Source organism: Mus caroli, unplaced genomic scaffold (genome assembly GCF_978045245.1).
Source record: "Mus caroli unplaced genomic scaffold, Mus_caroli_1 scaffold_1, whole genome shotgun sequence".
Taxonomy (NCBI): Eukaryota; Metazoa; Chordata; class Mammalia; order Rodentia; family Muridae; genus Mus; species Mus caroli.
The window spans coordinates 135,786,821-135,801,238 of NW_028227256.1; the positions used below are offsets into that span (position 1 = coordinate 135,786,821).

The 14,418-nt window shown below is 39.6% G+C and overlaps 1 protein-coding gene across 2 annotated transcripts in view; it reads left to right on the top strand.

Moving 5' to 3' along the window:
- The window catches only part of Dennd1b (DENN domain containing 1B), a 222,215-nt gene that overhangs the window by 184,496 nt on the left and 23,301 nt on the right, over positions 1-14,418 (top strand). For both annotated transcript variants that reach the window (XM_021163138.3, XM_021163128.3), the window contains 4 exons: positions 3,468-3,508; positions 4,536-4,604; positions 6,538-6,594; positions 7,581-7,688. In XM_021163138.3, the coding sequence (XP_021018797.2) occupies positions 3,468-3,508; positions 4,536-4,604; positions 6,538-6,594; positions 7,581-7,688 (275 nt within the window). The remainder of the gene's footprint in view (positions 1-3,467; positions 3,509-4,535; positions 4,605-6,537; positions 6,595-7,580; positions 7,689-14,418) is intronic.

Consider the following 14,418-nt stretch of genomic DNA (forward strand, 5'->3'; position numbering starts at 1 on the left):
GGAGCAAATACTTAACCAAAAGGACAGCCCGTTTCCATAGTTATCAATTTCAGTGAATAAGAAAGTATTTTTAAAAATTATGCCAATCAAGTGCTAATTTTATTTGTATTTTACATTGTCTTAGAAATACATAGATTGTTCTTAGCAAAAAAAAAAAATGTGTGATTCATGAAGATTTGAAATGGAAAAGAAAATAGGAGTTCTTTTTTATTATTATTATTTTAAATTTGGTACTATTTTGCCTCTGCTGTTTAGGAAGGACATTGCACCCCCTTTATAAGGCGACTCCACTTAAACTGTTTACATTTATGCATATTTGTGAATCATCTCCCTGTGGTACTTTGAGAAGTGTTTAGTGTTGGTCATTCTCCCATGCCCCCTTCTCTACCTCACTCTTCTACTCATCCTCCACTTAACCCAGCCTGCTCACTACTCCCCATCCACTCTCCTTACTGCCTGCCTTCTAACCCCTTCCTTCCTTGACATCCAGCCACCCAGCCCTTACCGTTTTCCTGACTTGTATTCTTTTCAGAGCCCCAACTCTGACCAACCCCTTTCCTTTAGAAAGTGCTCTTTTTTGAAACTAGGAGTAGGGAGTCCCTGGATAACTTGGTCTGTTCTGCTCTGTTACTAAGCAGTTCTAGGGGTGGCATTTTGGCATTGAAGAAACAGTGAATCAGGCTTTTAAATTCCTGATTCTTGATTTTTGTTGGCTGCTAATGGAATTAGCCATCTATCGGACGGCCCTGCACCCTAGAGGTCCAGAGCACAACCAGAAACCTTGTCTTTCTCATTGGCACGACCTGTTTTGCACACTTTTACAGTAGGGAAATGCAGAGCATGTACAGATGAAAACATCTTATGACCTATAAAAGCTGAATATGAACTTATTCTTCATAATTTCAAGTAAGACATTTGACTTCCTCCTATAACTGCTATGCGGGTTTATCACAACTGTTTCCTTGTTGTTAATATATTAGCATTTTTTTCTGGGTTGACAATTATTCCTGAACCTTAAGTTCTTATCATACTGTTCTGTTTTCCTTCTGCTTTCTAAAATTCATTTTGGAGAAATAAAAACCACACATTATAATAGTAAATAATGTATAACCCCTTAGTGGATAATTTCTATGTAGTCATGTGTGAGGAAGAAGTAGAAGGCACATGACCTGATGAAAGTGTGTTCACACCTGGGATTCCACACCTGGAGCTGGGAGCCGGGGGACTTGGGACCAATGGCCAGTCTCAGTTTACAGTGAGTTGGAAACCAGCTTGGGCTAGAAAATACCCTATCCCAAAAAGTTTTTTTAAAAATATAAAGAATAACCTAAATGAAAGATCAGATTTGATTGGTAATAAATTAAAATGTATTTGAAAAATAAATCGATAGGATAACTTGAATGTTTTTCATCATTTGGTAAAGGAAATATGCACCTGAATCCTTGGGGATGAGTCATAATGGTTTTGACCCAGGACTTTCTTGTTCAATAAAAGGGAGAAAGTGCTGCAAAGGATCATTATTACAATGAAGTTGTTTCTTGGTGTTTCTTTTAAGTGAGGGAAAGATTTGAAGGATTAAATTAGTTTAGAACCAAACACTTTCAGTACCCAACTTTTGTTAATATTTCAAAAATAGCAAGAAACTCCTAGGCTGAGATCACAATATCAATTTTGAGCTGACTCTACTATGTCAGATGGGCTCCTCTTCTAGCACTGTTTCATAGTAGCAACTTTTTACATCAGTTACCAATTGTGCATAGGTGTTCATGCATGTGTGTGTGTGCATGCATGTGTGTGTGCATGCATGTGTGCGTGTGTGTATGCATGCCATTGCATGTGTGTAGGTTAGTGGACAACTTGCAAGATTTGGCTTTCAGCCACTACTGTGATGGTTCTGGGGCCCAAACTCAGCTCATTAGTCTTAGCTATAAGCAGGCTAATGCCTTTAACATCTTGCTAGTCCTGTTATATTTTCTTTCATAAAACAAAGATACAACCGCATAAAAAGGTACATGCTATATTTTGTGGGGTCCTTTGTGCAACAGTGATTGTGTAGCCATTGAGACTTTATTTTTAATGATGACTTTTCCCCTTTTCTTTTGGAGATTATGCATCATAAAAATTAAAGTAGTTTAAAATCTAACTGAAATCAGTTGGTTTAGAAGATTATGTTAGATGTGTGTTTCTTTTTTTTTCCCGAGGGGGGAGGGTTATTAGTTTATGTACGAGAGTTTTGGCAACATGTGTGTATGTGCACCACATTCACTGTAACCTTAGAGGCCAGAAGACTGTTAGATTCCTGGACCCAGAGTCACCAGCGGTCATGAGTTAACAAGTGGGTGCTGGGAATTGATCCTGGGTCTTCTGCAGGAACAAGTGTCATTAACTGCTGAGCTATCTCTTCAGCACCAGATATGTTTTCTTTTGGCTAAGAATATCATTTCAGTGACTAAATAATGTTATTTATAAATGAGCATGTTTATTAACATGAGCTTTGGTGCACATTTGTGTATCTCTGGGGTCTAGGAGGTACCATACATCTGGACAAGGGGACAAAGGACAACCTTAGATGTTCGTTGTTCCTTGCTCTCCATATACCGTGGTTTTTGAGACAGGGTCTCAGTGGCCTGTGTCTCTCTGAGGAATGTGCTCATGTCTCCCATCCCAGCACTAGGATGACATGTGTGTGCCACCACACCTGGCTTCTTTCCTCAAGTCCTGTTTCACAGCAAGTGTTGTGCCCTGTGGGCCTCCTTCTCAGCCGTAACTGTCAGATTCTCTTAGAAGGAGTTCTGGGAGACTCATTCATACCCATGGCATCCTTTCCGTGAGTTTCCTTCTAGCCATATGGTTTTGCTTCTAGAAAGTTAGAGACTATTTTTAGAGATAAAAGTGTCATTTAGTCACATTAAGATACAAGCACCCCTCTTCTCCTCTTGCTCCTGAAGAAGTAAGCAATAAAGCTTTAAAAAAAAAAAAAAAGATACAAGCACCTATTAGTGTACATTGCTATTTAAAAATTACAAAACCATCTTTTTTGTCCTCATGGTTTTCTGCATTTCCCAATTTCCTGTTTTCCTTGATTCTTCTCCACACTTGAAATGTTTTAAGTGAACCTAACTGTATAAAACAAACATTTTTTAAAACAATAGACATAAAACTTTGAAAAAATATTTTTTAGATGTATAGGCATGTTGAATTTCAATAGGCTATATTTTCCACTGCAAGGCAAATATTTAAATGAGAGAATATAGGGAAGCCTTAGGTTCATGTGTGAATGAAGAACAATGCTATTGGTATGAGTTCTGATGGCCTGGTGTACTCACTCTCAGGACCTGGTCCTGGTTTACAGCAGGCCAGTAAAGGGACCTGCTAGGCTGCTCTGCATGCTGTCTCTGGGCAAGCTGTGTTTTTCTGGTTTTAGCTTTTAGTGGCTACCCCTGACATCTAACTTTTATATGTTCCAGGGAGCCCGCGATCATATCAGCAGTGGGTGTATACAGTCAAGGTAAGCGTATGCCTTTTGTTTCTCCTCTTTTCACTCTAGAAAGTTCAGAGAAATATTGAGAAAAAGTATTCTGGCTATACTTAACACTGTTTAATTTGAAATGTGTATGTTTTATCACACTAAGTATTTTTTGTTTATACTTTGTTGATAATATAAAGGAAATTTAAGATGAAAGTGTTTACTTTAGACATAAAAGTCTTACTCAAAGCCACCATTTGCCTGCATACTGTATTATAGGTCACAGCACCCATGTGCTGCTTAGGTTCTGGCAGTGTGATACTTTCGGAAGAGGAACCTCAGCTGAGGAAATGCCTCTATCATATTGGCCTGTGGGAATGGCTGTGTGACATTGTCTTGCTTAATGATTGATGGGCCAGCCCACAGTGGGCAGTGCCACCCTGGGTAAGTGGTCCTGAGAGGTGTAAAAGAGACAGCTGACTAGGGGCTTGGAAGGGGGCCAGTGAGCCACACTCCTCCATTCAGGTTCCTGCTTGAGCGCCTGCCCTAGCTTCCATTGATGATGAACTCTGACCTGAGTGATGTAATAAGTCCTTTTCTCTGGAAGGTGAGTCTCATCAGTGTCATAGCAACAGAAAGCAAACAAAGGACTAGGGTGCAGTAGTAGGGTCTGATGGGGATTTTATTGGATAACAATGTTTTGTTAGTATGATATGTTCTAGTGAAGAAAATCACCCACAGACGAAATCTTTATTGCCCAGCATCAAATCAGCTGATCACCATCATCTTCTGTCTGTTGAGAAACTCTAAGTTTGTTCAGTCTTGTCCATCTTACTCTCTATCCCAACCTGGTGATGAAATGACTTGGAAATGATACTTTACACCAACTGAAAAGAACTGAGCAAAATATTTACACTCTGTTTTAAATCATTATAAATGTAAAATATTAAAAATACTTGACATAACTTCATGGGTCTTTAACGTACATATTTTTCTGTATTGCTGACAATGTTTGATTTTTCTAGAACAGTTTGCCCACAAGTCTTTAAAAATGTTTCTCTTCTTTCAGAAAGGAGGTGCATTGTTCAACACAGCAGTGACCAAAGCAACTCCTGCTATGCGGACTGCATACAAATTTGTAAGTTTCCTCTCTGACTTTCAGACTTCTACTGATAAAATTACATGTATGGTGTATGTGTGTGTGTGTATGTGTGTGTGTACACCCTTGCATGCATGCATACATTTATTTTTGTTTTCTTTTTTCATGGCATTTTTCTTTACTCAAGGTCAGTGTGTAATGACTTTGTACTTCTTTTGAGCATTTCATATATGAGTGTTGTGTTTGTGTCACTGCTCCTCCTGCTCCTCCCCCTCCTAGTTCCTCTGGTGTGACTCTCACTCCTCAAATTCATGGCCTCTTATTAAAATATAATTGTTACATCCATGTGTACTGTGTATGTTTACTTAATTATAAATGTATATAAGTTACAGATACAACCAGCTGAGTCCATTTAGTGTTTCTCATCGTGTGGTTAGGGCTAACCTCCTGGGCTTGGCTAACCTCATTCTAGAGAAGACAGATTTTCTTTCTCTCTCAGCTGCCATTAACTTCCAGTAGCTCATTTTCTAGGAATCAAGCCCTGTTAGAATTTTTCCATCCACTTGCACATCAATTGTTGCTTAGGCAACCATGTTGTTGGGATTTTCTGGGTGCAGCTTCCCTGTCCTCTGTAGAAGATACTATCTTGCAGCACACATTCTGCCCTGGTGCTCTGGCTCTTTGAGTGTTCCCATGATGCTCGTTGAGCCTCAGCTGTGGGGTTGTGCTGTGGATTTATCGGTGGGCTGAGTACCCACAGGTGGTTGTTCTCAGTGATTTTGACCAGTTGTGACTTTATAGTGTTAAACAGGGTCTCCCACTAGAGTTTGGAGCTCACTAATCGGGTCAGGTCGGGCAAGGTCCAGGATCCTTGTGAACCTACCTGCCTTTGCCTTTGTAGCATTGTGAATACAAGTGCAGCTGCATGTCCATCCAGCCCTTTACTCGTCTGGTGATCGAATGCAGGTCTTCATTCCAGTGTGGCAAGCACCGTTAACATCTGAGCTATTGCTACAACTGTGTTTTCCATTTTTAAAAGAAGCTTTATAAAATGTTTAGAGTTCATATCAAACAAAAGTCTGCTATTAAAATACTATTGTATGGGCAGTTACCTTCTTTATACAATCTAAATATATTCTTGTTTTACTTAAAAGTGTTATCACCACTTTGTCTAGACTTAATCTTCCTGGATCACTGTGCTCTTGTATATGGTGTCTTGGGAACAGTGTCATCCTGGAGCTGGGACAACAAGCAGTGCAGTGTTTCTAAGACCCAGCACATAGTCAGGAAACAAAATAAAGGAGGCTTCCTTTTGTCTGTTTTTACCTGGAATACTCTGAGTAAAAATCTCCAGTGCAGGAAAAGCCCCACGATTATGAAGCTCCCCGCTGTCTTAAGTTGGACCCCACAATTTACAGCCAGTCTGGAGACTCTGAATGATGAAGACAAACCCTAGAGAAATATGAAGGTAGCGTGAAGTTGTTCAGTGACTTAATTTTTGCTGGAAAATCTATGTGTGAAATACCACTCCCCTAGATGCCTGTGTCTGAAAAAGCACTTCAGCAGCACTCTTTAACATTTCTTCAGTTTCTTGAAGCTTACACATCTGTCCAAATAACTTGATGCTGTGATTACTTTCTCTCCGTATCTCTGTCTCTCTCTCTCTCTTTCTCTCATTGGTCACAATTTTCAATTAATAATGGGGATTTGGTACCCGATTGATTCTCGACTGAATGTTAACTTTTGTGTGTTTGTATGAAATACAGAATTGACCCTTTTAAACAACAGTTTAGGCTTAATAAAATGATAACTAGATGGCCTCCCTGGAAATAGTGTTAGGATATAATTTGTTTCTTTTCTAAGTAATATGGATAGTTAGCAAACCTTATTAGAGATAATCTTACATATCTTTTTATTTAGTAAATGATAATAGAAGCATAAGAAGCTAGATATACTTATTCTCATTTCCTAGGCAAAGAGTCACGCCAGACTGGGACTAAAGGAGGTGAAGAGCAGGCTGAAACACAAGGTGCGTCTGCCTTCTTGGTCTTCGTACTTCCCCCTGATTTTGTGTGAGTTTAGCCCCTGCTCTACAAGCTGAGATTTATGTTTTGATGGCTTTTATGATATGCTCTTGCTTTGTTCAAGAATGTACTTTTTATAACAAGGCCTCTGGCAACTAATTCTCAGCTCTTCTGTATGTGTCCACCAACTAGTCCTTGTATTGTTTGCATATTTTATCACAGAACGTGGAGTCCTTCAAAAAGACTTTTAGTAGGATGTATGTTTTCATAAAATTGATTGCTTTTGTTCTACAATTGAAGATCTTGCTTCAAGCTGATGTTTTTTAAAAACTAACTTTGGGTTGAAATTAGTCAAAAAAATGCCACCATTTGGTTTTATAGGATCATCCCAATGGTAGTTACCACATTGAGGAATGTTCCTAATCTATAAAAGATCACATATGAGAATTTGATTTTGAACCTATGGGTATTCCAGGTATCGTGTGAATGTTTATAAGTCTATATTTATGTTCTTCGTTTAATTACAAATTACATCTTTGCAAATTTATTAATAATTTGTGTTCTGAATTTTTACTTTTGAAGAAAATAAACTACTTAAAAATCTTCCTAGCCGGGCAGTGGTGGCGCACGCCTTTAATCCCAGCAAAGGCAGGTGGATTTCTGAGTTTGAGTCCAGCCTGGTCTACAGAGTGAGTTCCAGGACAGCCAGGGCTACACAGAGAAACCCTGTCTGGGGAAAAAAAAAATAAAATCTTCCATTCTAGTAATGGTGAACATTTATCTTTATATAAATTTTATTTCAAATAGTCAAAGTATGGATTATTTTTTAATTAAATCACACCATAGAAAATCATGATTTCCTCAGGATAGTCTTTAAAATTATACATATAGTGCTTTTTCTTTTTATGTTTAACAGGCAACCTTATTAATGAAATATCTTTAGTTTAAAAGTGGAGTATTATAAAATAATTATACTTTTCTTCATGGATAGGACAATGAGGAAGAGTATGGGACCTGTTCTGGATTGGTGCAGTATACACCAGTGTACACTTTACACAATGAGAAGGGAGAGAACAGAGAGAAGCACAAGCTTTCCCAGGTAAGGATGCTTGCCCTGTGTCCTTGGTCTCAGATTACACAATTTCACCAAGTTCTTTAGAAGTAATTTGAACCATTGATATTTCTCTTATTCAAAATTCAGCATTGATGGTCAAGGGGGAGAGTAGTGCACTCAGGACTTGCATAATGGAGAAACAAAAAGCCCTTCTGAAAATCCCATCTTGGTGCAGACATGGAACATCCCACACAGTCCAGACATAAACTTATTATAATAGTTATTACAATGTTGGCCCTGTGTGTATCTACAGATATCATAGCACCTAAAAAAGAAATAGAAAATAAAAAGTAGTGCTATTCCCAAGCCTTTTGCATACAGGTTACTTAACTTGTGTTTCGTCATGTCTTCAAAGAACTTATACCCCAGTGAGTCTGGGAGACATTGAAATGTGATGATGTGCAGTATGAACAGAGTAACATAGAACAGCAAGAACAAAGTGCCTTTACTGCAAACATAAAATGTGTGACCCAGACATTCAGTACTAGAACAGCTTGTGGAAATCCAAGGGTGGGGCGCTGTGCTCGTGGTCCTGACCCTGTGATGGGAGCCTCTCGATTGATCATCGTGGCTGCTCACGTTGTAACTGAAGATGCTTTGAAGATGCTTCCCTCCTAATATCTTAGGTAACAGCACTGTACACTGTCGGGCTCTTCCCCTTTATGACAACATGTGTGACAGGAAGCTGAGTCCCTGTGCTGCCTGGGATCAAGGAACAGTTCTGTATCATTTATCACTAGCTGGGAACAACTCAAAGGTTGAAAGATCATTTTTACTTAAAGTATATTGCTTTTCTCCATAGTAAAACTAAAAACTCATGAAGCCAAACCATCATAGCATGGGAACTATATGCTTGTTTTTTTCTGTACCAAGATATTTTATTTGCTATTATTATTTAAAACTTCGGTTCAAATGCTGATATCACTAAAAATATTGTCCCAAGAGGAAAACTGTTTAGAAAACTAGCAATGTAATCTCTTATTTTAGAGTAGGCTCTAGAAGGTTTTAACCAATTAAGCTTTACATACCAAATTGTGGTTGATTAGGCATCTTTAGAAATCAGCTTTAGAGTCAAATTCATATTGTGGCTGCAAAGCTTCTTTTACAACAGATGAGTCATAGCAATGTCTGTGACTCATACAAGATTAGGGCCAGAACAGGACATCGGAAGGAAGGAAGGAAAGAAGGAAGGAAGGAAGGAAGGAAGGAAGGAAGGAAGGAAGGAAGGAAGGAAGGAAAGAAGGAAGGAAGGAAGGAAGGAAGGAAGGACTTATTTGGCTCACAGTTTGGGTGTACAGTCCACTGTAGCAGGAAGTCCGCATGGCGGGGTTTAAGCAGCTGGTCCCATGGCATACACTGTCAGGAGAACAGGAGAGCTGCGCTGATACTCAGCTCCATTTTTCTTCTCTGGCTCACTCTGGGAAAACAGCCCATTGAGTGGTGTTGCCCAGCAGTATAGAAAACCTAACCAATATAGAAAATCCTCACAGATCCCTCTGAAAGTTATTTCCGTGGGATTCTAAACACCATCAATGGGGAAATCAAGAGGAACCATGTCAACTCCAGATTTTGTCATCTTGACACCCAAACATATCACTTTAAAACCATATCCTTCCTTCCATCTTTTATCCTCAGAGGCTCATAGCTATCGCATAATCCAAAATGCATTTAGCATACCACCAGAAGTCCCTATAGTTTTTAGTATTGCCAGACTCTTACTCTCATCTGAGATTCAAGGCAATCTCTTAACTAGTATAATTCCAATATTCAGTGGCACAGAATGCACATCCCACCCATAAAGGAAGAAAGATGGGATAGCAGTGACCTGGCCAAATGAGACCAACAGCCAGTAAGCAAACACTAACTCCTTCAGCTTCATGCCCTAAGTCTGACTCATGATAGAATCATCTGGGTCAAGGCTAGCCCTTCTTCTCCGTTCTTGCGACCTGGAGCACATAGTGTCTGCTTTGAACCAGCTGCCGTGCATACACTCAGTTTTCTTCAGCTAGTGTCTCAAACACTTGGCATCTTCAAAATTTGAGAGTCTGCACTGTGATTTATACTTTCGTAGTTTCATTAAATGGCTCTTTTGAATATCTTTACAGGGACTGCAACCCTGTTACACATTGCTTCACCGCAGCATCTCTCTAGAACTTTGGTGTTCTCTCCTGACACCATTATTTCTCTATCTTTTATGCCTGCACAACCAATACCTAGTGAACAAAGCAAGCTGCCAAGTTCAGTTGCCGGCTGTGCATGTGCCTGGCTCCCTTGGAAAACAATGGCATCTGCATCTGTCTGCTGACCCTGAGAAAAAAACCACATCTCTAGGTAGTTCCTTTAGAGCATAGAACTCCTTCAGCAAAATTCTCAATACATCTACTTTCAGATAAACTTGCATTTTCACAATGTGCAGCCTATGACAAGTTTGGTCTTACCCTCACAACACATTTCTTATTGTCCCAGTGTTCAGTCCAGGCTTCTCCTTAATGTCATCCATCTCTGTAGCCATGCTAGCTGCTTTTAAACCTGCCTCATCTGCATGGTGAAGTTTGCCCGTGCTCTTTTTCTTACCACATTGTGCTTTTTCCATGTTTGGTGCCACTTTTTGCTTTGTCTTACAGTGGAAGAAAGCAGCCCCCAGCCTGAGTGCTCTCCTGCCTTGGCATTTCCCTCCACCCTATGAATGAATTCAGTTCCTCTATACTCAGCCTCACTTGAGTTTTCAGAAAACAGGCAGAATGCAGGTGATTCCTGATGTCATTACTACATAAATAGACCAGCTCAGATCCCAGTAGAGCCCCTGCCATTTGGAATTTTATGAGCCTGTCCTCTGTGCACACATTCCTGTCAGCATTCCTATCTTCCAGCTCCAGCTAGAATGGCCTTCTCTTCTCTACTTACAGCCTTCATGGGCTTTTCAAATTCTTCCATGTTCTTCCTATACACACTGCTCCAAAGACTATGAACCACACAGAAGGGTTGAACTGCTGCCATTCCAGTGTTCTTATTAGTCACTTTTCTTGCTTCCAGGACAGTCATAGGAAGGAAGGAAGGAAGGAAGGAAGGAAGGAAGGAAGGAAGGAAGGAAGGAAGGAAGGAAGGCAGGTCTATTTTTGCTATGATCTGAGGTCAGGAACCACGCTGGGAATGCTGTGGACTGTAAGGCAGCTGGTCACATAGCATCTGCAGTCAGTTAGGGGTGGACTGAGTGTCCCTGAGCTTCCATCTTCCTTTTTACTCAGGTTGTGCCCAACCTGTGGGATGGTGCTGCCCACATGCAGGGTGGATCTTCCATTCTTATTAGGCCGGTCAATCTGAAACAAGCCTCACAGACCTGCCGTGATTATTTAAATGCTCATAAAATCAACAGTCAAGATTAATAATCACAGTACCATGAAATGTTTATGGTAATAAAGTGCTCTTGCGTGACTGATTTAGCCAGTGTTGTAGTACTGTAACAAAATACTTGAGCTTGAGTAATACATAAAGAACAGAAAAATACTCTGTAAATGTTTGAAGGCTGGAGAGCCTGGGTAAAGGCTCACGTGTTATAAAGACATAAAGACAATGTGCTACATTATCACATGGCAGAAGGGCAGGACAGCAAGACATGAGGGTGGGGATGGGAGCTTTACATGAATTTCGGAAGGAACAATTGAGCCTCATCAGTCTTAGGAATGAAGGAGTTTGGTAGATTTTTTTTTTTAAGAGAGGAAAGAGTTGATTTCATCTCATATCTTACAGTACAGTATGAATAACAATCAGGACAGGAAATCAAACATGAGCTTGGAAGCAGACACTGAAGAAGAAGTCATGAAGAAATACAATTACTATCTTGTGCAAACTGATTTCTTATTCCAGCTGTTCAGGGATGGCACTTGCAATAGTAAATCATCAGTCAAGAAAACACTCAATGGTCTTTTGCCTACTGGACAATCTGATGGAGACAGTTTCTCATCTGAAGTTTCCTTTCTCAGTTTGACTCCTGTTAGACTATATTTGATCAAAAACAAAGAATGAATGAAAGAACGAAAGGAAAGGAAAGGGGGAAACGGGGGGAAAAAGGGGGAAAGGGAGAAAGGGAGAAAGGAAAAGGAAAAGGAAAAGGAAAAGGAAAAGGAAAAGGAAAAGGAAAAGGAAGGAAAAGGAATTTTCTCCAAGAACCAGCACCTGGTTTGGTTGATTCTTTGTATAGTTCTTTTTGCTTCTAATTAGTTGATTTCAGCCCTGAGTCTGATTATTTCCTGTGGTCTACTCCTCTTGGGCGTATTTGCTTCTTTTTGTTCTAGAGCTTTCAGGTGTGCTGTCAAGCTGCTAGTGTGTGCTCTCTCCAGTTTCTTTTTGGAGGCACTCAGAGCTATGAATTTTTCTCTTAGCACTGCTTTCACTGTGTCCCATAAGTTTGGGTATGTTGTGACTTCATTTTCATTAAATTCTAAAAAGTCTTTAATTTTCTTTATTTCTTCCTTGATCAAGTTATCATTGAATAGGGCATTGTTCAGCTTCCATGTGTATGTGGGCTTTTTGTCGTTTTTGTTGTTATTAAAGATCAGCCTTAGTCCGTGGTGACCTGATAGGATGCATGGGATTATTTCAATCTTCTTGTATCTGTTAAGGACTGTTTTGTGACTGATTATATGATCAATTTTGGAGAAAATACTATGAGGTGCTAAGAAGAAGGTATATTCTTTTTCTTTAGGATGAAATGTTCTATAGATAACTGTTAAATCCATTTGGTCCATCACTTTTGTGAGTTATACTGTGTCTCTGTTTGGTTTTTGTCTCCAGGATCTGTCCATTGATGAGAGTGGTGTATTGAAGTCTCCCACTATTATTGTGTTAGTTTTATTAAAGTTTCGTTTATGAATGTTTGCGCCCTTGCATTTGGAGCATAGATGTTCAGAATTAAGAGTTCTTCTTGGTATATTTTTCCTTTGATGAGCATGAAGTGTCCTTCCCTATCTTTTTTTATAACTTTTCATTGAAAGTTGATTTTATTTGATATTACAATAGCTATTCCAGCTTGTTTCTTGGGACCATTTACTTGGAGAATTGTTTTCCAGTCCTTTACTCTGAGGAAGTGTATGTCTTTGACACTGAGGTATGTTTCCTGTATGCAGCATAATGCTGGGTCCTGTTTATGTATTCAGTCTGTTAGTCTATGTCTTTTTATTGGGGAATTGAGTCCATTGATGTTAAGAGATAGTAAGGAAAATTGATTGTTATTTTGTTGTTAGAGGTGGAATTATGTTTGTGTGGCTATTTTCTTTTGGGTTTGTTGAAAGATTACTTTCTTGCTTTTTCTAGGGTGTAGTTTCTCTCCTTGTGTTGGAGTTTTCCATCTATTATCCTTTGTAGGTCTGGATTTGTGGAAAGATACTGTGTAAATTAGGTTTTGTCATGGAATATCTTGGTTTCTCCATCTATGGTAATTGGGAGTTTTGCTGGGTATAGTAGCCTGGGCTGGCCTTTGTGTTCTCTTAGGGTCTGTATGACATCTGCTCAGGTTCTTCTAGCTTTCATAGTCTCTGGTGAGAAGTCTGGTGTAATTCTTGTAGGTCTGCCTTTATGTTACTTGACCTTTTTCCCTTACTGCTTTTAGTACTCTTTCTTTGTTTTGTGCATTTGGTGTTTTGACTATTATGTAAAGGAAGGAATTTCTTTTCTAGTCCAATCTATTTGGACTTCTGTAGGCTTCTTGCATGTTTATGGCAATCTCTTTCTTTAGGTTAGGGAAGTTTTCTTTCATAATTTTGTTGAAGATATTTACTGGCCCTTTAAGTTGGGAATCTTCACTCTCTTCTATACCTATTATCCTTAGGTTTGGTCTTCTCATTGTGTCTTGGATTTCCTGGATATTTTGGGTTAGAAGCTTTTTGCACTTTGCATTTTCTTTGACTCTTGTGTCAGTGTTTTCTATGGTATCTTCTGAGATTCTCTCTTCTATCTCTTGTATTCTGTTGGTGATGCTTGTGTCTGTGACTCCTGATCTCTTTCCTAGGTTTTCTATATCCAGGTTGTCTCCCTTTGTGGTTTCTTTATTGCCATTTTTAGAACCTGGATGGTTTTGTTCAATTCCTTCACCTGTTTTCCTGTAATTCTTTTTTTTTTCTTTTTTTTTTTTTTTTTTTTTTTTCGGTTTTTCTAGACAGGGTTTCTCTGTGTAGCTCTGGCTGTCCTGGAACTCACTCTGTAGACCAGGCTGGCCTCGAACTCAGAAATCCACCTGCCTTTGCCTCCCAAGTGCTGGGACTACCACGCCTGGCTCCTGTAATTCTTTAAGGGACTTTTGTGTTTTCTCTTTAAGGGCTTCTAGCTGTTTACCTGTGTTCTCCTGTATTTCTTTAAGCGAGTTATTTAGGCCCTTCTTAAAGTCCTCTATCATCATCATGAGATGTGACTTTAAATCAGAGTCTTGCTTTTCTGGTGTGTTGGGGTATCCAGGGCTCACTGTGGTGGGAGAACTGGTTTCTGATGATGCCAAATATCCTTGGTTTCTGTTGCTTATGTTCTTGCCCTTGCCTCTCGCCATCTGGATAGATAGATATCTCTGGTGTTAGCTTGTGTTGCTGTCTCTGACTATGGCTTCTCCCTCCTGCAAGCCTGTGTGCCACTCCTCCTGGGCAACCAGTTCTCTCCAGGATGAATTTGGGTATGGAGAGCTATGGTACAGGGTCAGCCCAGGGGTGCAGACAGAAACCTGAAGGATCCT